Source organism: Lissotriton helveticus, chromosome 1_1, assembly GCF_964261635.1.
Source record: "Lissotriton helveticus chromosome 1_1, aLisHel1.1, whole genome shotgun sequence".
Classification (NCBI taxonomy): domain Eukaryota; kingdom Metazoa; phylum Chordata; class Amphibia; order Caudata; family Salamandridae; genus Lissotriton; species Lissotriton helveticus.
In genome coordinates this window covers 296430880-296458628 of record NC_136057.1, presented here as the reverse complement: position 1 = coordinate 296458628, position 27749 = coordinate 296430880, and the positions used below count along the sequence as shown (strand labels likewise).

Sequence of the window (27749 nt, the reverse complement as noted above, 5' to 3'; positions counted from 1 at the left end):
CATGCAGTTATAATGACCCTGCAGACACAGTGGCATACATTCTAGAACTGGCTCAGAGCACGTGCACCCGGCCCCTTTTATTCGCAGGGTAACCTGACCGGTGACACCTCAGATGGATGGGTGGGGGGTGGGTGTTGAAGCCAGCCCTCACGGATTGGCTGGTGGAAATACATAATTTACAAAGGCTAGAACATGACCAGTCGGTAACTACAGATGTAATGGCTTACAAACACGTAAGCCAAAAATCTGTGCTTAGCGTAGTGCGCTTCCCGACTGGTATTTTGCTGCTTCTGTCGTTGCATCAATTCCAGGTATATATTACATCAAATTACATTACACCTACAATAAGCCAGGGCTATTGGCTTTGACAATGGTTGTTAGTTGTGTAAGATAAATAAGCACCAACTATGGCTTTATTGTATATAATATTGAAAATTGTTGAGTTCTGAAATGATGAGACTGAAAGAGCTGTGACGAGTCTCTTTGAAGTTCCATCAAAGGCAGCGAAGGGTGGTACTCCTGCAGGGTGTAGATTATTATTTTTTTACCCTGAGGGTGAGGGCTAAAATAGAGAGCTCGATAGGGACCTGTCTCAGCACCTGCTGAGCACCGGCAGGACCCGGCACACTTGAAGCCCTGACTGTACTTCCGTACTAGCTGCTTCTAGGGTTTGAGGTGCGTTGTCTCGGTTGTATCTGACCTCCAGGAGCCGAATAGCACAGGGGGCATTGCTGTCGTGATTAAAGTGCATGCTCAGAGCTGCATGTGTGTATAGCACTGGAACACTACCGGTTCTGTCCTTCCTAGGTGCAGCGATGGCCGTGCGGGGAGTGCAGTACATAAGCACAGAGCACAAGTCCTAAAAAACGACGTGGGGAGGGCGCTGTCACTGGAAGTGACGTCACGACAGGAAGTGACATCACGAAAGGTGGCTTGCTCCATCTGGCTCATTGCCTCCCCTCAGATGCGATTGCGGTACCCCGACTCAAGCCCTGCATAAGCAACAGTGACGCTGGAGCGACGCGCTGACGTGCGTCCAGGCCAGGAGTGTCTTCTTCCAATCACCTCGAACCCCGCCGAGGACGGGGAAGCTGGCCTGCTGGGGCAGTGGCGGGTGCTACCGTTTAACTCACAATTTATCTTTCGAACAATTATGATTCCATCATGTAAATGAAGTGATTTGTTTGTGAGTGAGCTATGGCCGTCCGTGACCTACCTTCCTATCCCAGCTTCTCTTGGGGCCCTGGTGCCGCCATCTTAATGACGTTCTCGTTAGAGCTCCAGCAAAGTTGTGAATTTTTATGGAAATCAGACTGATTTTACTTTTAATTTGGTGATGGAACAGAACTTTGTTTAAACGACGGAGGCCTGTAGCAGACATCTCAAGGAGTGGCTGTTGGCGGGGAGCGTTATGCATGCCACAGTGTAAATAAGTCAATGGGCTTCATGAAAGGTAAAATAAGTATTTATTGTAGATTAGGATCCCATCCACAGGATAGCTGTCACCAGTACAAAGGTCCAGGCTTGCCTGCCTCATACTCTAAACTAAACAAACCTAGAACCTGTACAGAGTGTTCTAATGCATGAGGCAACCTGGCAACAAGCAGAAGAGCCAGGATGCCACACATCCCCCTTCCCATATTAAATAACAACATAAAGAAAACACTATTTTACAAAATCTTTTAAATGGGTAGGTAATGCCACACATCCCCCTTCCCATAATAAATAACAACATAAAGAAAACACTATTTTACAAAATCCTTTAAATGGGAAGGTACACGTGTAATCATCGTTGATTTCCTCACGAACCCAGTCTGGTGTGATGAGGTACCTGAAGGTGAATAGCTTGACACAGGAGACTTAGAGTTGCAAACAAAGTCCTTCTTGATCACCACAACCCTGCTCAAGTTCCAAATGCGATGATCCGCAGTTTTAATCGCATTACCTAAAACCTTGATAACTTGGATAGGTTTTAAGAATGAAGCAGATACCATTTTGTTCTTCTTACAAGGATTTTTTATGAGAACCCAATCACCCACATGTACCACAGTTTTTTTAACCGAGTTCCTTAAATCATGAACTCTTTTCCTAGCTAGAATCTTCCTATCCTGAGCTACCTTCCACTCCTCACTCCCGGGCAAAGCTCTAAGATGTAAATCATTTACCCAAGGAGGAGTTACCAGAGTGTTGGCACACCTACATCTGAAGAGCTCAAATGGTGTCCTACCAGTTGTGGCATGAGGAGATAATCGGTAAAGCTTGACTTTCTTAAAAACATCAGATCTCCAATCAGAACCTGCAGATTTAGCCATTCTTATAGTCTCCTTAAGCACACGGTTAAACCTCTCCACGGTGCCATTCGTCTCTGGGTGGTACAAAGATGATTTTTTGTGTTTAATACCATGATTAGACAAAAACGACTCCATTTCCCTAGACACAAGTTGACTCCCATTGTCTGTTAAAATGATGTTAGGAATGCCCTCCCTGGCAAATAACTTCTCCAGAAAGACAATCACATGTTTAGACTCGATGCCACGAGTGATGGCATCTCCGGCCATCTACGAAATCCACTAACACCAGAACATACAATTCACACCCAGAGGAATATATAGGTCCTAAGATGTCTAAACCCACTTCTTTCCAGGGCTTAGCAGGAAGCGTTCTGACAACCATAGGTTGGATTTTGGGCTTCACTACCTTCTCACTCAAAGCACATTCCATACAATCTCTAATTTTCCTCTCCACCTCCAAATCCATACTGGGCCAACAGTACGACATCCTTAAGTACTCTTTAGTCTTCGAAATACCCATATGCCCACTATGTGCCAACAAAATATGTTCACTCCTAATGGACACAGGTGGAACCAATCTAGTGCATTTGATAAGCAAACCCTCATGTTCTGAGAGTTGGTCCTTAACATGCCAAAATTTCTCTAACATCTCACCCCCTTTTTGTTTGACCTTCCAGCCAACCTTAATCAACCTTAAAATCTCCACGAGATTCGTATCTTCGTGCAAAGCCTCCAGCCACCTATCCTTATCAATAGCACTTTCACCAATCGCACATACCATTTCATCCTCCTCATTTTCCCAATCATCCTCTTGATCTAACTCTTCATCCGAGACAAGGCGAGATAAGGCATCAGCCACTTTATTCTCAACACCTGGTAGATATTTGACCTCAAAATTATAATCTTGCAGTCCTACAACCCATCTTGTGATCCTACTTGAAACTGCATCAATCCCTTTAGTTTTCAGAATCTCACACAAGGGGGTTGTGATCTGTTCTTACCTCAAAAGAGCTTCCCCACAACAAGTTCTTAAATTTTTTTATGGCCCAATAAACAGCTAACGCTTCACGTTCCACAACCGAATACCTCAACTCCGGTCCTCTCAGGCTCCTTGATAAAAACAAAATGACCACTACTAGAACCGCTCCTAACCCTTTTAAACTTGCATCCGTTATTAAAACAGATCTTTTCTCAGGGTCAAAACTGTTCAACCTTGGGGCACTGTTCAATTTTCCCATAAGAAAGACAAACTCCTTCTCACACACATCACTCCACACGAACTCACAACCCTTCTTCAAAAGTGACCTCATGTTCACACACAATGAGGCAAAACCATTTATAAACCTACTATAGTATTCCGCCATACCTAGAAAGCTGATCAATTCATCCTTGTTCTTTGGAGAGGACATTTTCATTATGGTACCAATTAAACTAGCTTTCGGTAAAATTCCACCTTTCGAGATAGTGTGAACTAGATAATCTAAAGAGTCTTTCTTAAACTTGCATTTCTCAATCTTTACAGTCAAACCTGATTCACTCAAATGCTTCAAAACATCACTAAGCCTAGAATCATGCTCCTCATCACACCTACCAAATATAAGGATGTCATCCTGATATATCCTAACCCCTTTCAAACCTCTCAAGACACCTTCCAAAGCCCTTTGAAAAACAGAGGCGGCTGAAACTAACCCAAATGGAAGCCTTACAAAACGGAACGTGCCAAATGGGGTTACAAAAGCCGTCAAGTCCTTAGACTCCTCATCAAGTTTTATCTGGTGATAGGCGGATCTCAAGTCCACAGTGCTAAAAACCCTCGCCCCCTTCAGCGACATTAACATCTCCGCAATTTTTGGTAAGGGATAGTGGTTCACCACAACACACTTATTCAACTCCCTATGGTCAATGCATAAACGGAGTGAGACGTCCGATTTTTTAGCAGCTACAATCGGAGCAACCCACTGAGTTGCCTCTACCTCTTCTATGATGCCCTCCTTAACTAATCTTTCCAACTCCACCTTTACCTGATCTTTAATAGCAATGGGTACACTGCGAACTTTACTACAAACAGGTATGGCATTGTCCTTTAACTTAATATGGTGACTATAGTTCCTCAAACATCCCAACCAATCAGAAAAAACATCGGGAAAATCCTCTCTCAACTAGTCACAAAAATTCTTATCACAGTTTTGATTAACAGAAACAATGTTAGTATTCACAATAGGAAGTTCTTTGAATATGATTGGGGGAGAGGAATTGGGGTCCAACATTACCCCCAAATCTCTCTGAACAAACCAACTCAATATGCTCTCTCCTTTCTGTGAAATATACACTTTCGAGCTGGTGAGCCTTCCTTTGTAGTCAATGGTCCCTCTAAAATAACCTAAAAGCTCGATGGGTTTCCCACCGTACGCCAAAGGCCTTATGTCAGGGTGAAACATTTTTATCTTTCCCACCAAATTCTTGAGATAAAACTCTTTTGCCACAATGGTGATCTTTGCGCCTGAATCAAATAACACACTAGTGGTATGGCCATCTACCAAAATCTCATCAATGGGACAGTTCTTCTTTTCGGGACCAAGTATAACTTGAACCAAAATTTGACCACAATCAAACTCCTCATCCTCCCCTTCATCATTTTCATTTGTTTAATCAAAATCATAATACATTTCACAAAATTTCCCTTTGTAATCCCTCCCCTTGCAAGCGATAGAGAAATGCCCTTTCCTTTTACATTTGCTACACGTGGCTTTCCACCCGGGACACTGCCTATCATTTGCAAAATGTCCCATCTTGCCACATCTAAAGCATTTTACCTGAGCAAAATCAAACTTTCTACCAGATTTATCATTGGGGAGTTTGTTAGTGATTATATCTCTCTTACCACCTTTAAGACCAGCATTTTCTTTTTGCACATTAGAAGTTTTGACCAGGTTAACAGCATTTTTTTCCTTACTTTCCCCATTCTTCTTGATAACCTCTACACACTTAATAAAGTGTTCGATCCTTTTTGCTATGGTAAGTACATCATCCAAATCAGGCTCATCTTTCTGCCATAACTCCTCCCTAACACGTTCAATGCTACACCCCAGCATAAACTGGTCCCTTATTCTTTCGTCAGTAGAGGGCCCAAATTTGCAAGTAGATGCTAGCTTTCTTAGTGCAGTTATATAATTCTCAATACTCTCTTCTTCGAGCTGTGTTCTGCGTCCAAAATGATATCGCTCTAAAATAGTACTGATCTTTGGGAGGTAATGTTTATCAAGCATAGCTATACAAATTTCATATTCATTTAAATTCGGATCTTGTAGTTCTGGAAGATGATCAAACACCTCCTGACCTTCTGATCCTAAACAGTGTAACAACAAAGACATCTTTCTTTCCGCACTTAAATTGGCCCCACATACCTTTGCATACCTCTCAAAGACCTTGCGCCACTTCTGCCATCTGATGGGGGGATCCCCAGGAGATTGCAAAAAGAACGGAGGCGCTGTTACATTCTGCATTCTGTTTAAATATATAACCTAGAGGAGAGTAGAGAAACAGAACATTCACCACAAAAAAAACTTGTAACACAGAGTGCATAAATGCCAAAAACAAAATAATGCAATCCCACACCTAGTAGCCACCCACACTATGATAATACAAATCACCAGGAATTATGAATGCCTCAAGAGTCGTATAGCCTTGTAGAAAAACCAATGTTCAAAAATTTCCAGAGTTTCCTCAAAGGTTCACTTGCACCCAATAAAAATTGTTTCTGTGTCTTTCTCTCTTTTTTCTATTAAAAAAACACAGCACCTCTCACTTCTCAGAGTGTATCCATACCTTTGTATACTGCAACGAAATTCAATAGTCTCAGTTCTCAGTCTGTCAGTACAGTCTCAGTCCTCAGTCCTCCAGTTCAACACGAAGCGTGACTCAAGTCTTCCGATGCTCTATAAAAAAAAACGCTTTGAATTTTGAAATAAAATCAAAGAATCTGCCGAGTCGAATCCAAAATGGGGATGAATCTGCCACAACGAAAATAAAATGGCTGCCACGTCGACACACTGATGTCACGACGCCGCAATGTGAAGAAGATTACCCAGAGTTCACCACCAGTCAGAGCTCCAGAAGAAACAGCCTCGTAGAACGTTGTAGGAGCAGGGCGCTCGAGCCGAGTAACGCGGTGAGTTTAAAAAAAAAAAAATGCTGCCGCTCTCGCCGCACTGCTCTCTCCGTTCAATGAAAGAGGGCACAGGTCTGTTGAACAAAGTAATGCGCAGGGCTTGAAAGGTGGGCACTGGTCACTGGAACAGAGTAATGCGCAGGGCCTGAAAGATGCTGCCACACACGCTGCGCTGCCCACACTGTAACCTTTAAAACTGCCGTAATAAAGCCGCTTCCTCGCTCGATGCCACTACAACACAACATCACGTATCCAAATAAGATCATAAAGTGCCAAAGTTGTAGCGTTTGGGAAGTTCCTACAGAGCTTAACAGTCCAGCAAAGAGCATATAAAGCAGTCTTGCAAAGGCTCTGCGCACACCAAAAATGTAAGCAACACTCAGCAATTGTGAAAACAGTCCCTTGATCTTGGGTATGCCCGTTCCAGGGTTAAAAATATATATATATATATATATAATGACAGTACCTTTTCAAAAATGTCCTCAAATAAAGTAAGGCTGATATCCTTGTTGAGATCCTTTCCTCCTTTCTTCCGTATCCCGTCCTCGTCGCCAATGTAAAGAAGTCGATGGGCTTCATGAAAGGTAAAATAAGTATTTATTGTAGATTAGGATCCCATCCACAGGATAGCTGTCACCAGTACAAAGGCCCAGGCTTAACGGCCTCATACTCTAAACTAAACAAACCTAGAACCTGTACAGAGTGTTCTAATGCATGAGGCAACCTGGCAACAAGCAGAAGAGGCAGGATGCCACACACAGCAAATAAAACTACAAGTCCCACAATGCCCCTGATGTAAGAGGTGCCTGGCATGGAAGAACCTAAGACCTCTTCTTTAGAGACCGCTTCTAAGCAGCAACTTGAGATGGACGACATCTTCAGGCAGCCCTAGATTTTCAGCCATTCTGATATTAATCCATAACTATTACAGTGGGAAAATTAAAATGATAGGTCCCAGAAGCAAAATATTGTTCATTTAAAACAAACATTGGCAAAGTCAATAGGTCTCGCATTTGAGATGTATTCGTTTTGCAAGCCCCTTTTTGCGATGCTGCACAGTCTTGTCAAGGGGCTGTGCAGCTTGGCCAAACTAATATTTCAAAAATGCTCTGTCGTATTGTGGGCATGCACATGCATGAACATGTGCTTGAAAAAGACTGTGCGAAAAATTTGTTTTTTAAAGGCAGAAGGGATGTCATTATTTTTCTGCGTGGCCCTTTTCTCCCCTCCACCCTCCAAATAGTATTTTTTTCAAACAAGGCGGCATGAGGGGCAACAGAAAGTGGGTGGGAAGAAGCAATGGAAAGACGGTAGGGGAGTAGAAAAGCAGCACATGAGTGAGAGTAGCATGGGAGCACGGGAAGAACCACACACGTGAGAAAGCAACACGGAGTGTGGGAAAGACAGGTGGCTTGGCGGTGGGGTAGAAGCACACAAGATAGTGATTGCAGCACAAGAGGGACCGCAGCACAGAGTGTGTGTTGGCTGGGTATCTGGCAGAGGGGTAAGAAGCACATGAGGGAGAGAGCAGGAAATTATATGCACTCCTGTTTGAGCAAAACATAAAAAAGTAGTTCCCTAAGATTAAATAATGGAAGGATGGAAGCCAGCCAATCCGAGATATGGCAAAAAGGCTATTCTCCATAGGTGGGACAAACTCAAGACAGAGAAGTCGGGAAAAAGAGTGACAAAGCTACCCAATGGTAACAATGGGTGGACTGAAAGCCCTTGTAAATTCTTGGTAAGCCCACAATAGGTCTTTTGCTAGCATCTAGCTTGCAATGTCTGATAGGCTTGACCTAAAAAGACTGGATTCATAGTGTCGCTCTTAACGTGGCCGCTGTTTCGCCACCTCGTCTAGAGTGAGATGGTGTGCTCACTGGCTGCCTCTATCACAGAGAGCATAAGAGATGCCATCACGATGATTAGGGAAGTCATCTTGTCACCATCTGTAATTATTATTATTATTATTAAGACCGTTTTGTATAGCGCGTGGTTACCCTTGAGCATCCCAGCGCTTCACCAAACAGAGTAGCAGATTAAGAGAGAGAGAAGCACAACAGTTTAACAGAGGAGACAGGTTTTCAGTTGTTTACGAAAACGCAAAAGGCATGGCTCCGAGCGTAAACCTAGGGGGAGTGAGTTCCAAAGGGTTGCAACCCTTACGGAGAATCTCCTCCATCCTGAGCGAGCCTTTTTGACCCTGGGGATCGTGAGCAAGTGTTGTTGGTCTGAGCGTAGTGATCTACTTGCCTTATATGGGACCACAAGTTTTTGAAGGGCAGGGGGGCCTTTGCCTTGCAAGATTTTATGTGCAAGGCAGAGAGACTTAAATTTCACCCTTTCTCGCACTGGAAGCCAATGCAGCGCCCTCAATGCGGGTTTGGCCGAACATGACATAGGGATGTTATGGAGCATTCGTGCCGCCGCATTCTGCACTTGCTGCAGTTTGTTCAGGGTGATCTCAGGATCACCCAGATAGATTGCATTGCTGAAATATAATCTAGATATAATCAGGGCCTGGATCAAGAGCTTCCGAGATAGAAATGGAAGCAGAGGCAGCACTTTGCGCACCGATCGGAGAAGGCCGAAACAAACACCGGCCAGTTTGGTGGCCTGGGTCCTGAAGGAAAGATCTTGCTCCAACCAAATACCCAGGCTCTTGATCTCAGCCTTGGGTTTGGGGGGATACCAGGCAGCTGGGCCAGGCAGACCGGGGGAGTGAGGGACTTTTCATCCCCATCAGCATTATCTCGGTTTTTGAGCCGTTAAGCTTTAGTGCTGATTCCCCCATCCAAGTGTGGACTTTGGATAGGCAGGAATGTAGCACCTGGGGATTATCCGTGGCCTGGGAGAGGGCAACCACCAGCTGGGTGTCATCGGCATAGCTCACGATTTTGATGTCAAATGGAGCCACCACATCCTCCAAGGGGGCCATGTACACATTGAATAATGTGGGGCTCAGGGAGGAGCCCTGGGGCACTCCACAATGGAGGTGGGTGGATGCCGATCGTGCGCCCCCTTCCCAGACCTGGAAGGACCGTTCACTAAGAAATGACCTGAGCCATTTCAGCGCTGTCCCCCTCACTCCAGCCTCTGACAGTCGCTGAAGTAACACTCGATGGTTAACAGTGTCGAATGCTGCACTAAGGTCCAGGAGGATCACTGCCACTGATCCTCCTGAATCCAAAATGCAACGTGCCTCTTCAGCGACAGCCAGCAAGGCAGTGTCAGTGCCTTGACCCGGGCGGAAGCCTGTTTGGGAACTTCTCAGCACACCGTTGGACTCAAGGAAGTTGGATAGCTGGGAATTAACCAACTTTTCCGTGATCTTACTGAGTCCCGGAAGTAGCGAGATGGGCCTCTAGTTCGCCATGTCAAGGGGGTCTAGGCTGTTTTTTTTTAGGAGGGCTTTTACTATAGCACCCTTCCAATTGGGTGGGACCACACCTGCACCTAGCGAGGCATAGATCACCTGCGTGATAGGCTCCACAATGGAAGGGGCAACCAGTTTGAGAATCCTCATGGGGACCACGTCCCGGGGAGAACCACTCTTAACGGACGTTAAGACTTTAAGAGCTTCGTCCTCAGTGACTGGTCCAAAAGACTCCAGGGTCCTCAGAGGACTTCCCTCATCCACGAAGGGCTCGGCTCCTATGTCAATTTGGGGCAGGGAAATCAAAAAATTTTCAATTTTAGTATGGAAGTACTCTGCTAGATCATTGCATTTTACTTCCAGGTTATCCGTGGAGGCAGTTGGCGTAGGAACCCTCAGGAGCTCCTTGACCACTAGAAATGTTTCTCTGGAGGAGTTGGAGGCATTGCTGATTCTCTCCTCCAAGAATTGGGTTTTGGCACACCGAATAGTGAGCTTGTAATTCCTTATCGCCACTCGGTATTCAATCTTACAAGCTACTTCCCAGTTCTTCCTCCAGGCATGTTCTAATTTTTTACAGGCCCTCCGCATAGCCCTCAGCTCTGGCGTGTACCACGGAGCGGAGCACGGTCTTTTCTCCCTCCTTCCTGCCGATCTTAAAGGAAGAACGGCATCGAGTGTGTTAGACATCCATCTGCAGAAATCTGATTCCGCCAGTACTGGGTCCTTCGCTAGTGAAGGGCGTGAGGCCTCCAGACTGCGTGACAGGTTTTCCACAGACAGCCTGGCCCAGGGTCTTTCAGGCACACAAACACTGATGGAGGGGGTACTCTCCGGCATGATTTGCCAGGCAAAGGGGACCATAAAATGGTCCGTCCATGGAAGAGGGATCGGGGAGGCTGCTTTCATGGTGGTAATGTTAGTAAAAATAGGATCCAATAAGTGACCCTTATTATGGGTAGCCTCCAGGTTTATAAGGTTAACCTCACAGGTTTTTAAATCACACTGAAGAGCTGTCGCCGACCGGTCTTCCTGGTCGTCGAAATGAAGATTAAAGTCTCCCAAGGTAATGAAGTTAGTTGCAGAGGCGGCAAGAACCATTACCGTCTCCAAGAAAGAGCCGATAAAGTTACCATTACTACCTGGGGGACGATAGACTAGTAACCCAGACATCGCCACAGTAGGTGAGATTTGGAGGGAGAACTTACAGCTCTCACAATCCTCCACCTCACCCCTTTGGGCTCTGCATACCAACGAGTTCTTATACAGAATAGCAACACCTCCCCCTCGACCCACCGGTCGATCCTGGGTATGGATTAAAAACCCAGGAGGAAGAGCGTTCACTATGTCCACTTCTGAGCCTTGCATGAGCCATGTTTCTGTTAAAAACAGAATATCTAACTCATGTTCCTGAATGAGGAGGCTAACCTCCAATGAATGTCTCGGAAGAGACCTACAATTCAGAAGGGCTAAGCGTAGAGTGTTTTTAGTCGGTACTTGGTTGGGGGGATACATAGTACACAGTGAGTGAATGGTTCGGTGCCCTTCTGTAGTAATGTACAGTGTGAGGGTGTTAAGGGGCGAAGCCGAAATAGTTCCGTACGCGAATAAGTGGTTGCAGAACTTACTGATTTAGGCAGAGTGACTGGCCCTAGGCCCGTTTGGGCTCGGACGGGCGCAGACGGGCATGACTCTGGCACGACTCTGGCACGACTCTGGCACGACTCTGGCACGACTCTGGCACGACTCCGGCGCAGGTCCGGCGCGTCCGCTGTACGCGTCCGCTGCGCGGAGTCATAGCCGTCCTTTATGAGCGCTGCTAAAGCGCGTCACTCACCAGCCCCCACCCAATATGGCAGCCAAAGTCGGAGGAACCAGCCCTCGGCGTCTATACTCGGCCGAGAGCTGTCCGTGGGGCAGAGGGAGGGGGGAGAGGTACAAAGAGCGAGGGGTGACACAAGGAAGTCTCTACACGCTTTGTAGATCAAACGTGCAAAGTACAAGCAATTTAAAAACAATAAAATGCTAAAAAGCGCAAAGTACAGAGGAGAGACCTCCCGGCTTCCGCCTCAGGAGGGAAAGTAAGCTGCTGTTGGTAAACGCGAGCACTGGCTATCAGGACCCTTTATGAGCGCTGCTAGAGCGCGTCACTCACCAGCCCCCACCCAATATGGCCGCCAAAGTCGGAAGAACCAGCCCTCGGCGTCTATACTCGGCCGAGAGCTGTCCGTGGGGCAGAGGGAGGGGGGAGAGGTACAAAGAGCGAGGGGTGACACAAGGAAGTCTCTACACGCTTTGTAGATCAAACGTGCAAAGTACAAGCAATTTAAAAACAATAAAACGCTAAAAAGCGCAAAGTACAGAGGAGAGACCTCCCGGCTTCCGCCTCAGGAGGGAAAGTAAGCTGCTGTTGGTAAACGCGAGCACTGGCTCTCAGGACCCTTTATGAGCGCTGCTAGACAGGTGAAGTACAGTAACATGGCCCAGCTTCATCAAGGTTGAACGCCTCTTAATAAAACCATTTATCAGCATTATGGAGACCCCTATGCATGTCCAGGAGCAATGCTACACTCCTCAGCTGACCCCTTGACCTCAAACTGCAATACTCTATACAGCGGTTCTTAACCTGTGGCTCGGAGACCCCTGGGTTCCATGACGCCTATCCAGGGGGCCCAGGACTGATTAGAAAATTAAATGATATTAATAAATTTATAAGATGTATATAAATAAAGAAGCAAAATGTAAAACTGACAATTTTAAAATGTTCTGTCAATGTGAAGGAATTGGAAATTGGAGGCTAAAAGTTAAGTTGGTATACTCAGACTGATTGGTGGGAGCAGTCTAACAGAATTTAGTATGTGCCCTCAATTTAATTTAAAAAAGCCCCACCCTTCCTAATTAAATTAAAACAATTATATAAAATATATTTGTGAATTAAATAAAATATTTCATAATTTGTGTATTTGATGAGTTCTTGTTTCTGTATTTTTTTATATTGGTTTGCGGTACAAATGATAAAACGTGCTTAGGCAGAGGTCCCCGGATTTTAATATTGGCTCACTGGGATTCCCCAGATTCTAATACCGATTCACTGGGGGGTCCCCAAATGCCAGTAATGATTACATGGTTGGGCCACAGAAGTCAAAAGGTTAAGAACCATGGCTCTAGACCACTGCTAGGCCGAGCCCAGCCTGGACAATATGATATTAAAAGAATATCCTAACAACTCTTCTATGCTTATTACAATAATAAAACAACACAGTTTATTTATTTTATTTTAGGTTCTTATAAAGCGCTAACAATCATCCTAGATAGGATATCATGGCGCTGTGTTTGCTAATGTGAAAGTGGCGTGGATGACAGTTAGAGGAGATTTTTTCGGGAAGGGGAAAGAGGAAAGATTTTAGCTGCTTCCTAAATGCCAGATGGTCTTCTGTGAGTCGGAGGGCTGTAGGTAGTTCGTTCCATTTGGCGGCTGCAATATGAGAGAAAGCGCGTTCGCCCATCCTGGCTCTCTTTACCCTGCAGGTTTTTGCGCGAGCCAGAGATTGAGAGCGGAGGTTCCGAGTGGGCGCATAGAGCTGAATCCTATTTCTGAGGATGAGGGGGCCAGTTTTGTGAAGTGCTCTATGAGTGATGCACATCATTTTAAAGGATGCTCTTTGCCTCATAGGCAGCCAGTGGAGGTGGCGCAGACAGCTCTTGGCCGAGTCGTATTTCCTTTTCATACATATGGCTTTGGCTGCTGCGTTCTGCACCATTTGGAGCTTGGTAAAAAGGTACTCGGCCATGCCTACGAACAAAGAGTTGCCGTAGTCCAGCCTACTCATCAAGAGTGACTGGACCAGGATCTTTCTGCACTCCAGTGGAATCCAGGGGAAGACTCTTTTGAGCATTTTTAGGATTCCAAAGCCTTTGCCACAGATGGCAGCTACATGAGTCTTCATGGATAGTGCAGTATCCATGGTTATTCCGAGGTTTTTCGCAGTTTGCGCCGGGGTAGGTGGAATGCCCAGCGCTTTAGGCCACCAGCTGTCGTTCCACAGCTCGGTGTGGCTGCCGATCAGAAGGATCTCTGATTTGTCAGCATTGAGTTTTAAGCAATGTTGATTCATCCACTCGGCCAGCTCGGTAAGACAGTTAAGGAGCCTTTCTTTGGGGTTGTTTTTTTAATCAAGGATGACCATAAGTTGAGTGTCTTCGGCATAGGAACAGATTTCCACGCCCCACTTTCTGCCTATTCCTGCCAGGGATGAAACAAAGATATTGAACAAAGTTGGGCTTAGAGAGGCCCCCTGTGGGACCCCGTATTTGATGTTCCGGCATGGGGATGAGAAGTTACCCATGTGCACCGACTGTGATCTGTCCGACAGGAAAGACCGCAGCCAACCCAATGCTTTGTCCCGTATACCCTTGGATGCTAAGGTTTCCAGAAGCAGGTGGTGGGGGACGGTGTCGAACGCCGCAGAGAGGTCCAACAGTATCAGGGCCACTGTCTTTCCCTGATCGACATGCATCCTGATGTTATCCAGCACTGCTAGGAGAGTAGTTTCTGTGCTGTTATTAGCCCTGAAGCCCGTCTGTGTGATATCCAGCATATTGTTGGCTTCGAGAAAACTGGCCAGTTGTCTGTTGACCAGTTTCTCTAGGACTTTCGATAGATAGGGAAGTTGGGATATAGGCCTATAATTGGCTGGGTTGTTGATATCTAGTCCAGCTTTTTTTATCAGGGGGTGACTGTGGCGATCTTCCAGCACGATGGGAACTCTGCAGTTTCTAGTGAGTGATTTAATAACTGAGTAACAGCGGGACAGATCAGGGGAGTGAGCTGCCGGAAGATATGATGAGGGCAGGGGTCAAGGGGGGAGCCGGATTTGATTTCGAGCATGGCTTTGCCTACTTCCTCTTCGGAGTAAGGGCCAAAGCTAGCGCAGTAGTTTTGGGAGGAGGAGGGCTCGTAGTCCAGCAGGCGGTCGGAGTTGATTTTAGGGAAGGATGAATAGATCTTGTCTATTTTTTCGCAAAAGAAGGTGTTCATTTTGTCGCAGCCTGTTTGAGAGGGAGTCATGTTGGCCGAGAGGTTGGCAGGACTGCAGAGTTCTTTTACGATTTTAAAAAGCTCTTTCGAGGAGTCCTTGTTATCCAAGATCCTACTTGAAAAGTAGTCTTTTTTTGCCTTTCTAATAGCTTTGGTGTATTGAGACAGTTCATTTTTGTAAGTAGCCCTCGTCTCTTGAGTTTTTGTTAGTCCCCACTTGCGTTCGAGCAAAGTGCATTTCCTTTTTTGTGCCTTCAGATCTGGCCCGTACCAGTTTTCAGACATGGTACGCCTAGGATTGACATTGCAACGGAGCTTTGAGCAATGCTCCAAAGCTGAGGCTATGTGGCTCTGAAGTCTGTCTGTTGCTTCATCAGCACCTTGTTCACCACTTGAAGGGTGAATAAAATGTTTCTGAAAGGTTTCAACTTTAAAGTTGGCATAGCTTCTCCTATGGGTTGTTATTTGGTTGGAGGATCTGGGGTTTTTTGTGGGTAGGAGCAAGTTGAACTCGACCAGAGAACAGTTACTGCAGGTATAAGAACTAGGACAAGATGCACTACTTCAGCCTTACTGGCAAATGTCTCGCCTTAAGCCCCTCGTACATTGCCCATCTTTTCTCGATCTTAGACCTCCGTTACATCTCCATTTGCCCCACTTTCTCTTATGCTGCCACCATGCCCTATCATTTCTCCATCACCAATCCTCCATCTTTTCCCATCATCAACTCTCTTCTTGGTTCCACCCTTGTTCTCTTGACTACCTAGCACATTTCTCCAATACAAAGGGTTTCTCCTCGTGTTCCATTGCTGAGCATTCTTCTAAGTGTACACACAATCTCTCTGCTGTCAGGCTTGCCTTCGCCCAGTCACCAGCTTGCTGCCAATTTGAGATATAACTTCTCCGAATTTCTAACTTGGTTCTTGCTTCCCTACCCTCCAGTCTATCAAAAGGTGTCATCCGTGTGGCACTGTTTCATGCAGTACAACATATCCTAACCATCTCATTATGCACAACGATGCGTGTTGGGAGCCCTTCTCTCTGAAGCATCCCTTGCAAGGCACTGATGGTGGGTCTACTGTTTCTCTTCCTAACAACTCCACTTATAACCAACATCAATCTAGCTTCATCTCCCCAAGCGATCCATGGGCCTGATGAAATCCAAACAAATCTTCTCTTGGTATTTCCAAAATATAATACCAACCAATAGAGCCGCCTTCAGCATATTCTCGCTGTTAATATTCATACCACATCTTCACCCACCGTTCCATTTCTCTGCATGCAGGTGCCTTTGTTAGTCAACATGAGGAGCACTTAGCAGGGGGCGAAATGGGCGTATTATTTACACACTCTGTACATAGCTGTATCTTTACATTTCTCGTATTACTTGAGCTGCAGTTACCATTTTACTAATCGCAAGTCCTTCATGCCTGCTAGGCACTGTAGGACAAAATGTAATATGATTGTTCAAGTGTGATCTATGTGGATAAAATGTCTTTCGAAGCAGTCAATGGGAAAGAACAAACAATAAAATCCTCGGTTGGTGATTTCAGAAGCCACTCCACTGTGATGGGATTTAACCAGAGGTTTAAAGGTTGACCAGCTCAAGGGTCTTTCATAGAGGCAAGCAATTGAGTTAATATAGTTAACAACATTTGAAGTGATTCCACTGGAGAAGTAGTTGCCATCCAGGAGGGTGTATTCCTTCATATGATGTTTTGCAAGCTAGACGTGGTATCCTCCCGACTTTGTTGTAAGTGGTTATAGTGAAATTTACCTATCTGGTGACATTGAGGTAAAGTAATTTTGGAATGAATGGCTGTAGAGATCGGGTCGACAGGAGGCAGTTGTTGAGACTGAAGTTCCAAAAGCGAGTCTGCAGTGTGGGTGAGGCCAACATTAGATGAATGGTTACAGACTGCAGATTTGGTGGTGCTGACTCCTAAATTGCACAACACAATGTATGCTGATTTTAAATATATTCAGCCTAATCTCAGAATACCTAAACATTCGGACCTTATCACAAGGTTAGAAAGGGGTTTCTGCAATCTTAAATCGACTGTGCAAGGTGCATGGGGCCAGACTCTCAAGAAGAAGTTTGGGCCCTAACCCATTTTGAATTGTTTTAGATTTTATTTTTAACAAGATCTGTTGATTAATCCTATAATTAACTCTCAATTATGTTGTTCAGATTTGTGAATCTATATGTGCCCATGAACCTGGTCTAGATGTGATACACATTCAATTCTTTTGTATCGTTAAGAGTAGTGTGTTCAATTTTTTGGGGATGTTTAACCCTATTGGTGACACCCGGTTGATTGTGATGGCAACTTTTATTCATGTTTGATTTGTTTTGTTTCTTATGTGGAAAAACACTTTAGTTGTTTTTTGGCCCTCCTCAAAATGACAATTTAGCTCTGAAAAGTATGGTGTAGCTACTTTGCTCTCCATCTCCCAACCTGAGACATTACAGAAGAGAGTAAGATGGCAGTGTGATTGTAGGCGTAGACCATGTCTTAGGACCATCTCATCATCACTGAAAATTGAAGTCAGTAGGTTTTATGAAACTTATTTTAGTTTGTCCTTATTAGGACTCAGCAAGAGTGCTGCTGAACTTTGTTTCATACTAGTTTCTAACTAGATGTGAAATATTCCTTTCTAATCCAAGTACACGGCCCTAATGCTACTTTCAAATATGCTTTGTATATGTACCGTCGTGTTTTCCCTCGGTCCCTATCTGTGCTACCAGAATCAGCTGTCCATTTTTGTTGGACTGTTTACCTCCCCCTTAATTTTCTCTGGTGGAAACCTTTCAATAAATAAAATATTAGCTTTTAATGTTTATACAATATGAAAAAGTAATTATTATTGTGTGTAAACCTTTTTTATACAATTTGTTACTACTTTAACTGTGTATGTGAGATGAGACAAGATGCCCTTGCCAACACCCACTTGGGTTAGATTAACATAAACTCCTACAGAAAAGACATATTGCTGGTGATTTTAAAAAAATGTTTTTTGTGCCTTTTTATCTCCACAGACCATTCACGTCGCAATTGTGTGTGCAGGCTACAACGCCAGCCGCGATGTCGTCACACTGGTCAAATCGGTCCTGTTCCACAGGTAAAGAAAAGGGGCTAACTGAAAATGGGTGAGGGTGGTGAAGGGAGATGGGAAAGACATCATGTATATGTGTTTGTGAAAAGACGGGATGACCAAGTCTGCGTGAACGCTTCCAATCTGGTTTTCCTATGTTCAGTTGAAACTTTTACTGCAAAACTATAATTCAGGCACTTCTGCAATTGGCTATTTTACAACATAGAACCCCTCAATGGCAATAGTGGAAGAAAAAAGAAAAATCATTCCAAATTATTTTTTTCCAATAAAATCAACGTGTATTTTTCATTGTTTAAAAATAATATGGTGTGGGTTAGTGTATCTTTCAGAATTAGATCAAAGATTAGGTTTATGACTGACCAGACTCTTTGAACCAGCTTTATGTGCACAGATAAATGTTGTAAGAATCTAGTTCTTCACCAGATGTACATAACGCCAAGAAAGATTGGCGTATGTATGCTTTATGAGTACACTTATTGGTCTGAGATTGGTTAAAATAGAGTATTTGAAGGGGTTAGGTTTGGATTAAGGTTTACTGTAAGGGCTATTGAAAGGAACAAACTATGGAGCTGGTAAATTATAGATTAACAGTAGGGGTTGAGGTAGGGGAAAGTTTGATCCACATTATGATTGGATTATTGTAAAGAAAGTTGAGAATATCCAAACACCATCCTCATTTTGAGGTCATCGTTGTAGCGTGTCATTCAGACAGACATTGCAGCTATATACATTTTTGTCATGACTCAGGTTCTCTCAAACATCTTCATTAATACTGAGCGATCGGTTTTTTTACATTCTGTTTCTTCTGTTAGTCTTCTTTTGCAATAGTTCACTTTTATACCTCCTTTTATATGCTACTTCGCTATCCTACACACCTCCATGGATACATTTTTATAACGTCCTCTACTGTGCTTTATTTACAACCTCATGTAATTTGTACACAACCGTACTTTTCCAACTTTCTGTTAAAAAACTACTGTGCTTTACTGATCACTTCTATTCAGTTACATCTGTATTTATTTTCTTAAGCTCCTATTTGCATACTGCTGTACTTCCCTAACCACGTTTCATTTACTACTACAGTTAGAAATAGGGTTCTCTAGTTGGCCGCGGCTGGTGTCAAGGTCCAAATAGGGATCCTTCTTCCTAAGTCAGAGTAAGGGGGCTACACCCTTTGATAACCCCTGCTCAACCATGTGGTAACGTAGCACGAGCAGACAAGCCCATCTCATAGGCAGTATGTGAAGCATTTATGACCGTACACAATAACGCAGTGAAGACACTACAAAGGGACACCACACAAGTAGCTATAGAAAAATAAGTATCTTTGTATAGGCTTAACACAAGGCTCAAAAGCGATCAAGAAACCACAATGCACATAATTACTAATTCACTTCAAAAGTAATAGAGGACTCAAAAGCGTGTAGAATGAAATTAGTTCGAGGCTGGGGACCACGCGACCCAGTGATGCTCAATGTACCTGAGATTTAAAGGGGCACGGCACGCAGCCTCACAAGGAAGCCGCGGTGATGACAGGCAGACTCGCAACGGCCACATCTCCCAGCTCTAGCGGTCCGCGGCATGCACTCACCATAATCCTGGGAAGGCAGGCACCCAGCGGCACAGGCAGGTGATAACAAGAACCTCAAGTGGTGACTAGTGCGGACATTCAGCGGCACAGCTCCTCAGCTGCAGCAGCCCACACTAGCGATAGCGATGATTCTTGTAGCACAGCAAATGCGGGCACTCAGCGGCACAGCTCTTCAGCTGCAGCGGCCCACACTAGCGATAGCGATGATTCTCAGTCCGCGTTCCCCACAGTAGAACTAGAGGCTCTGAAATTCTCAACAGAGGCCTCACCTGCGAGTAGAATCCCCCTCAGATAGGAATCAGGACAGCTGATAGGTGAAGTCTAATGTCCCTGAGACTTAAGCAGGAGGCAAGCTCAAATCAGGCTCTTGGGTAGTTGCTTCTGCAAGATGGATGAAAGTTTCAGACTCCTTTCCCTCTAGTTACACGGACAGAGGTTCGTCTTGACATCCAGAAGTGACACACTGTGCTGGTGTTTCAGCACAGATCTATATACCCCAAAAGTCTTTGTTCTCAGAAAAGTCACAAATCACTGAACCCAGCCAGAACCAGTTTGGTGTCGTCCTGGAGCACTTTAATTACGATGCTCATCCTGCCTTTCAGGGAGAGGGGGTCAGCCCTCAGACGCACAGTGGGAGGTGGAGCCATCATTCACCTTGCCAGGCATGGCCCTGCTCAGATCAAAGGGTCACCCCTCCCCATACTGCAACATCAGATCTCTCCATTTAATCCAGGTCGGTCTCAGCCTGCCCTGACCCTCCAAAACCATACATCCAATACACATAACAGCAGAGCACACGAGAAGGCTTAGGCCAGAAAATACCTACTTCCCAAAAGTGGTAGTTTTAAACACGGAATATAAAAATAATAGTCTTTCGACTTTCCTATCATGCTCCTTGGGTCAATTAGGATGATACCAATTCATACAGTCAATATACAAAGAGGGAGCATTCGCTCTGTGGCACTGAATGGCAGTGGCTCAATGGCCAGAGCATCTAACACCAGCAAACACAGAGGAGACAAAAGCGAAAAAAGGAAGGTAGACCCACACTAATGGTGGCTGGTCCAACAACTACACTTTACAAAAATTCTACTTAAATACTGCTGTAATGTTTTATTCACTTCTGTTCATTTATTACTTTACTTTCATATTTTATATATGTGCTATTGCCCCTTCCTGATCACACTCTCCTAACATATTTATATACTGCTGACCTATCGCCTTCACTTGTGTTTACTACTGTGCTTTCAGTACTACTTTACTTTCCTGATCACTTTGGTTTACGTACTGTTTTAATTTCCTAACCTATTTATATACATGCACTCTTCCATAATCACTTCTATTTACTATTGTTATTTCTTATTCTCCTATTTAGAGACTATGGGGCTTCATAGTACTTTCTATTTACTCCTGTGTTTTCCTACCTACTTGTTTCTGTGCTGCTGCACTTCCCTAACTACGTCTGCACGAATGTGCTTTCCAAACCATTCTATTGCTGTATTACCGCTGTCCTACTTTCATGTAAGCACTATAACACGTTCATAACCCGTTTCCAACCCTACATTGTCTTGTTTTACTTTTTTCTACCATATTGCTTGGTGCTCAATTCACAGCCGCTAACTATGAAATATCTCAATTGTTAGGTCTTGTTACAGAAAGCTTCAGCTATGTTAACGACTCATCATACCAATGTGTAAAAAATATGTAAAAGAAGTAGTCCTGAGAGAGTGGGCTTTGGGTCAGCCCATTTCAGTCTTTATGGGTTTTACATGATTTGACATTGGCTCGATGACCTACCTGTCAAAGCCAGGGTATTTTGAAGATGGCTATTTAGTTCCCTCTGTATTCTCATTGGTACTCAAGTAGCTGGTTTGTCACACTGCAGAAGTCCGGGTCTGTGAAAGTGCTATTATATCCTTATTTTACTGACAGGATGACGCTTTAATTGCATGTTTATGTTTTTTTAGGCCTGGCGCCTAGCGTTGCACTGCGCAGCGCGAGGCATTTTGGAGGTGAAAAACGGGGAATGTGAGTTGACTTAGGAATCGCACGTGCTTGTGCGTGTGCGTTTCCTTCTCAGCTCCCTCATTGGCCTTTGCTTGCTTCTTATTGTAAAAAACTGCACGCAATTGGCCAGAGGCGCCCGCATAGCTCCTCCCATGCCCTATTGGTGTCTAATACGCGCACCAAGCGCGTAACAGACACCAATAGGCCCCTGGGAGGAGCAATGATCGTGCCCAGAGCCCAGGCGTGACGCGCGCGCCACTTGTTTTACTCTACTTTTGGTATAAGCGCGGCACCCGCGCTTTACTTTTAAAATTATAAGTAAAGCACGGGTGCCGCGATTATACCAAAGGTAAAGAAATAGAAAAAAACATCTATTTTTTTACTTTTGGTATAATCGCACCACCCGCGCTTTACTTATAACATTAAAAGTAAAGCACGGGTGCCGCGATTATACCAAAGGTAAAGAAATAGATTTTTAGGTTTCGTAACCTGGCGAGGGGCGAAGCCCCTCCCAGATCGAAATCTGTTGTTTTTAATAGTGAGGTTAGGACAGCCTCTGTTTCCAATTGGCTAGCTCCATAAATGGAGGCTAGCCATTGGGAGGCAGAGGCTGTCAATCGCGCTTTCTCTCGAAAACGCGATTCGGGGGCGTTTCTGGTGCTTTTTTTAAGCCCCGCCCCTTTGTCCTGGGCCGCGCTGCCATTGGCTGCCGGCCCGGGACACCCCCGTGACGTCATTCCCGGGCCGCGCTGTGATTGGCTGCCGGCCTGGGACACCCCCGTGACGTCAGCCAATCACAGCGCGGCCCGGGACCTGACTTGTTTTCCCAGGTACGCCCCCTTCACAGTCCTTATAACATTTTAACTTGTTTTTAAGAAAAGTTGGTCTTGTACAAAGAGACAAAACAGCGGCGGTATGTAGTTTTACACGTCTGTTTTTGCTGTCACCTGGACTTTTTGATTGTCGCCGCTCTCGGTATACTTGGCAATGTCCTCACCCCTCACCTCTGCCCCTGCCCAGGCATGGGAGTGCGTCCTGCCCTGTTTCCGGGGCTCGTTAGTGTTTCTGGACACTGCAAGCGCCGAGAGCCTGCACTGGAGCGTGGGAGGCGTCGGGGCTCTGCTGCGGGCAGGTGCACTCGCCGTTCGGGGGCTCACCGGACTGGTGGGAGACCCTGGACAATCCAGAGCGGTGCTAGTCCTGGACGGACCGCCTCGGGGCCCCGGACTGGACGCGCTGCGGGATCTGGTGCTGGGCAGCTGCTTCCAGCATTGCCATGTGCTCCTCGTCTCCCCCGCTTCCCCCGAGGAGAGAGCGCGCCTGGAGGTGGATGGGAGACGACACCGGCGGGGTTGAGGTGAGGCACGCGCCTCTGTCCTGGGCCCCTCTGGCTCCCTACTTGATTCTCTCCCCTGCTCTAGCCGCTCTCTTTCCACCGCTCCCCGCGGATTTTCAGTGCCTGTCCGGCCGACCCCGGGCCGACATGAAGAGACCGCTGCCCCCGGCTGCAGAGACCGAGTTGCCGGCTGCCCTGCAAGCTCAGATACGTGGCCTGGCCCGTGAACTGGCCAGCCTCTTGGAGGAACTGGGGGTTCGCGATTAGTGCTTCGCTATGGGCGCAGTCAGCCGGCTCGTAGCTGGGGAACTGGCTGGAGACCCGCAGGGCAAGAATAGGAGGAAGGCTGCGCCACACAGATGCTCCTTGTTGCTGATCGATCGAAGCTTGGACTTGACAGGTAAAGAAACATAATCAAGTGTATTGTAATACCGCGCTGCATAATTCCTACGCCATAACATGTCACGAGTTTCTACTTTCCATTGTATTAGTATGTGCATGCATCTGGTAAAGTACTACATGGTGATGGTCCCCATAATAGCAGTTCTGCACTTCGTATTGGGACTCCACCCACCCCCACCGGGCCCCGACCCCCTTTGATACTCTTTTCAAGATGGCGGCCGGGCAGTAGCTTTTAGAAGTTGTCGTCTCTGTCAGAAAGAATTGCGCCATCTTGCTCTGACCTCTTCGCGTGAAGCCACGGCGGTTTCATTTTGGCAACCATTAGTAGATCAGAGCAGTAATTTCACAGTATTCTGGTCAGGGTAATTACAGAACCAGGGCCTGCGCGGGGCTGGGAAATCGCATCCTCCGTCCAGTAGTACCAGGTGAGCTTCCTTGTGTTCACTGGGACGTTATGATTAGTTTAATTGGCTGCCCTTTGATTCTCGCCGCCCGAGCTGTTTGTGCTGCGGCCTGCAGTGACTTTTCACGTTCGCCGCCCTGACCTACATTGACAGGACCTATTGAAATGGAGGGCGTTCTTTGAAGTGGGGTTCTCGGCGAAATGGTACTAAGAATCGGAAAGAAGGTGGCTCAGAAGTAGGTTGGTAAACTGGGGCCATTTAAAACAAAAATCGCCATTCCTCCATTTTCTGAGGTAATTTGCTTGTGTGTGATATGTGCAATTTTGCGCTCTTTTGTCTCCTGGACGTTTCTTCAGACACATCATAGTTTGGTTTTTCGTCTGTAGTTCTTTGCATGAAATACGGGTGTTACAAATTACGTTTCTCGTGTTCATGGTGCCCCCAGTGAAGTAACTACGCAGAACTGCAGTCTTGCGTTGCAGCGCAGCCTTCGAAGTCTGCCGTGCTAATGAGAGGGCAGCCAAGGAGCTTTTTGGCAGCTACCCTGACTTTGGTGCAGGCTGTCATACATGACTGAGTGACTTTGTCTATAGGATTTAGTTTAAAGTGAATCAGGAATTAATAGGTAGAAGCGTTGTGTACAGAAACGAGTTCAACACTATTTTCACTTAATAAATAAACGTGGGTTATAGAATTTAGCCCTACAAAATGGTCTCCAACATATACGTTGTATTGCTCTCCAGGCTGATCCCGGAGAGTGGTGCTACCAGTTTGTGGCCATTTCCTTCCAGTTTTAGAGCAGGGATGTTTTTTTAGGATCTGAATGTCCCCACGAAGCAACTTCTCTCGCTCCCTCCCTCTCTCTCCCTCTTTCACTTTCCTGCGCCCCTCATTGGTCAAAGCATTGTATTATTACTTTTCTCGAGAGTGGTCTGTACTTGGGTCAGCCTCCTTCCCTCCCTATCTCTCTTTCTCTCTCTCTCTCTCTCTCTCTCTCTCTCTCTCTCTCTCTCTCTCTCTCTCTCTCTCTCTCTCTCTCTCTCCTTCCCTCCCTCTCGCTCCCTCTCTCTCTCTCTCTCTCTCTCTCTCTCTCTCTCTCTCTCTCTCTCTCCTTCCTTCCTTCCCTCCCTCTCGCTCCCTCTCTCTCTCTCTCTCTCTCTCTCTCTCCTTCCCTCCCTCTCGCTCCCTCTCTCCTTCCCTCTCTCTCTCCCTCTCTCCTTCCCTCCCTCTCGCTCCCTCTCTCCTTCCCTCTCTCCTTCCCTCCCTCTCTCTCTCTCCCTCCCTCTCTCTCCCTCCCTCTCTCTCTCTCCCTCCCTCCTTCCTTCCCTCTCTCTCTCTCCCTCCCTCCTTCCTTCCCTCTCTCCCTCTCTCTCTCTTCCTCCCGCCCTCTATCCTTCCCTCCCTCCCTCTCTCTCTTCCTCCCTTCCTCTATCCTTCCTTCCCTCACTCTCACACACTCTCCCTCTGTGTGCGTTGGGGCTCTGTGTGGCTAGCTTTTTTTTGTAGGTGGCTCTATGTGTGGGTGGCTCTGTGTGTGCGTGTGTGGCTCTCTGTGTGTGTGCGTGTGGGTGCAAATGCAATAGGTCTCGCACTTGCGAGAGATTAAGCTATTGGCATTGTAAATGACTGCCATTTATTTATCTGTTTTCAAAACCAACACATAAATAAAAAAATTGTCATTTACAATGCCAATTGCTCTAACTTTTACAAAGGCGAAACCGTTGCATTGTAAATGCTTGTTTTTCTATGTCTTTACTTTTGGTATAATTGCGGCACTCGCGCTTTACTTTTAATGTTATAAGTAAATCGCGGGTGCCGCGATTATACCAAAAGTAAAGGAATAGAAAAAAACATCTATTTCTTTACTTTTGGTATAATAGCATTTGCAATGCAATAGGTCTAGCATTACTAAATGTTTGAGTTATTGGCATTGCATTATTATTAGCAACGCTAATAGCTCAAACTTTTACTAATGCGAGGCCTATTGCATTGCAAATGCTTGTTTGTTTAGGAAAGACTGTTTACATGAATGGCAGGCAATGACTATTCCCCCTCGAATTTCATTTGTTTTACTTTTCCATGTTGATACCATGGATTTATACTTTTTGTTCACAAAGTAAGGATGTGCATGCACTTAAGGTTCTTTAAAAAGTTTTTTTACAGCTGCCTTGCAAATACTTGCCCATTGGAAAAATCTTGGTGTTTATGCTTTTTTGCCTTCACTGCTTACAATGCAAACGTAACCTTCGGATTCCTCTTTATGACACTGTACTTTGAGGGAACATCTTAAGTCTTGTAATGCAATCTGTTCAACAAATGGCCCCTTCCCCCAGATTCCATATTATCGTGGCCCAAGAGGATGTTTGTTTATGGTATTTTTTTCTCATGGACAGCTGGGAGGAGGAAACACCGTCGCCAAATGATCACCAAAGGTTTCCACTAATAAAAGGCCAGACCTATAACTTTGCCATTGCACATTTATAAAAGTAAACCCAATTGGCTTCGCCTTTTTTTTTAACAAAATGTTTGTTTTCTACATAGCCTAAAACAATACATAAGAGCAATTCATGCAGGATGAAACATCAAAAAATGATTAAGCATCAGAGGAAGAACAATCAAGTAGGGGCGATTGTACCAGACTAATTTCATTCATTAATTCATGACAGATAAATTCATTAATGAATAAGTTGGCTAAAACTATGACATAATATATGACAGGAACATGCACACATAAAAAGTTAAGCAATTACTATATTCAATTAATCATTGCCGGCAATGAAAAATTCCAGTCTAAAATTGATCAAAATCTTATCAAACTTGAGCAGCAAAGAAGAACTTCTTGCTTTAGCCAAAGCAAGTTCTAATGCATATATTTGATAGGGAGGAGAGCACCATTCTGAATCTTTAGTGTCATTCTCTGAGATCCATGTTCGAGCAATACAGAGTGGGGCAGGTGCCACCATAATTTCTGTAAGCTTCCTTCAAATTTGTATTTAACACCCATCATTTTCTCTTTGACATATAAATGTATGGGAAGGCCCAGGCTTACTGAGATTTAATTCATCAGCCCTTCCCAAAATGTTTGTAGACAGGGGCAGAGCGCGAGTATGTGCAGGACATGGGTAGAAAAAAATCACACTTAGGACATCTGGTTTTATCTGTCCTATCTATAGAAGGGGTTGATCCCAATTTCAAAATGACATCTGAAGTATATTATAAAAGACACACCATGCGCCACTGTTGTAGCTTAAGATTAACGGAGTGTACACGGCTGTCCAGCAGATCTAAAGTCATCTCAACCTCCCCAGCTGAAACTTCTGATGTGAGAAGTCTGCTCCATTTCGCTGCTAGAAGCGAAGTGTCATCTATAACAAACTGTGTGAGTGCCTGATACCTCCTACTTATAGTAGGTGTAAAATCAGGCTTAAAATAGTATGAAGAAAACTCTGAGCTGTTGATACCTTCCACATGCCTGCGACCCGTACGCAACTGAAGGTATTTAAAGAAAGAATGATGACGCGGTTCATAGGTATCTTGTAAGTCAGAAAATGATCTAAAACCATTTAAATCAAATAATTGGCCCATTATTGTAATCCCGCAGTCTGCCCACACTCTACTGGTTAAATCGCGAGAAATATAAGAAAAAGCAGGATTATCCCATATAAGGGGAATCCTTGTTTATGAAGCCTGGAGAACATTTCTTGCAGACCCCCTTCCAAATACAGATGATATCTTTGAGTACTTTGCAACTTACCCTCTTGTAATAGTTAGGATCATCTAGCTGATAAAAGAAAAGCCTAGCTTCTGCTCCTAGAGCGAGCTGATAGTAAAGCGGTGTTAGATTTGGTTCCCCATAGATCAGTAAACTATGTAAGTGACAAGTAAAGGTGGCCCAGAAGTAGAGCTTAAAGTCCGTGAGTGAGAGCCCTCCTGTTTTATAGGGACTTTCAAAAGTCGGCTAGTATGCCTAGCCCACCTGTAGCCCCAGATAAAACTACTGATAATGCATTCCAGCCGCC

The 27749-nt window shown here is 45.2% G+C and overlaps 1 protein-coding gene across 3 annotated transcripts in view; it reads left to right on the top strand.

The window, feature by feature from the left end:
* The window catches only part of LARGE1 (LARGE xylosyl- and glucuronyltransferase 1), a 1129206-nt gene that overhangs the window by 483215 nt on the left and 618242 nt on the right, over positions 1 to 27749 (top strand). For all 3 annotated transcript variants that reach the window (XM_078669611.1, XM_078669686.1, XM_078669758.1), the window contains exon 4: positions 17914 to 17996. In XM_078669611.1, coding sequence (XP_078525737.1) covers positions 17914 to 17996 — 83 coding nt within the window. The remainder of the gene's footprint in view (positions 1 to 17913; positions 17997 to 27749) is intronic.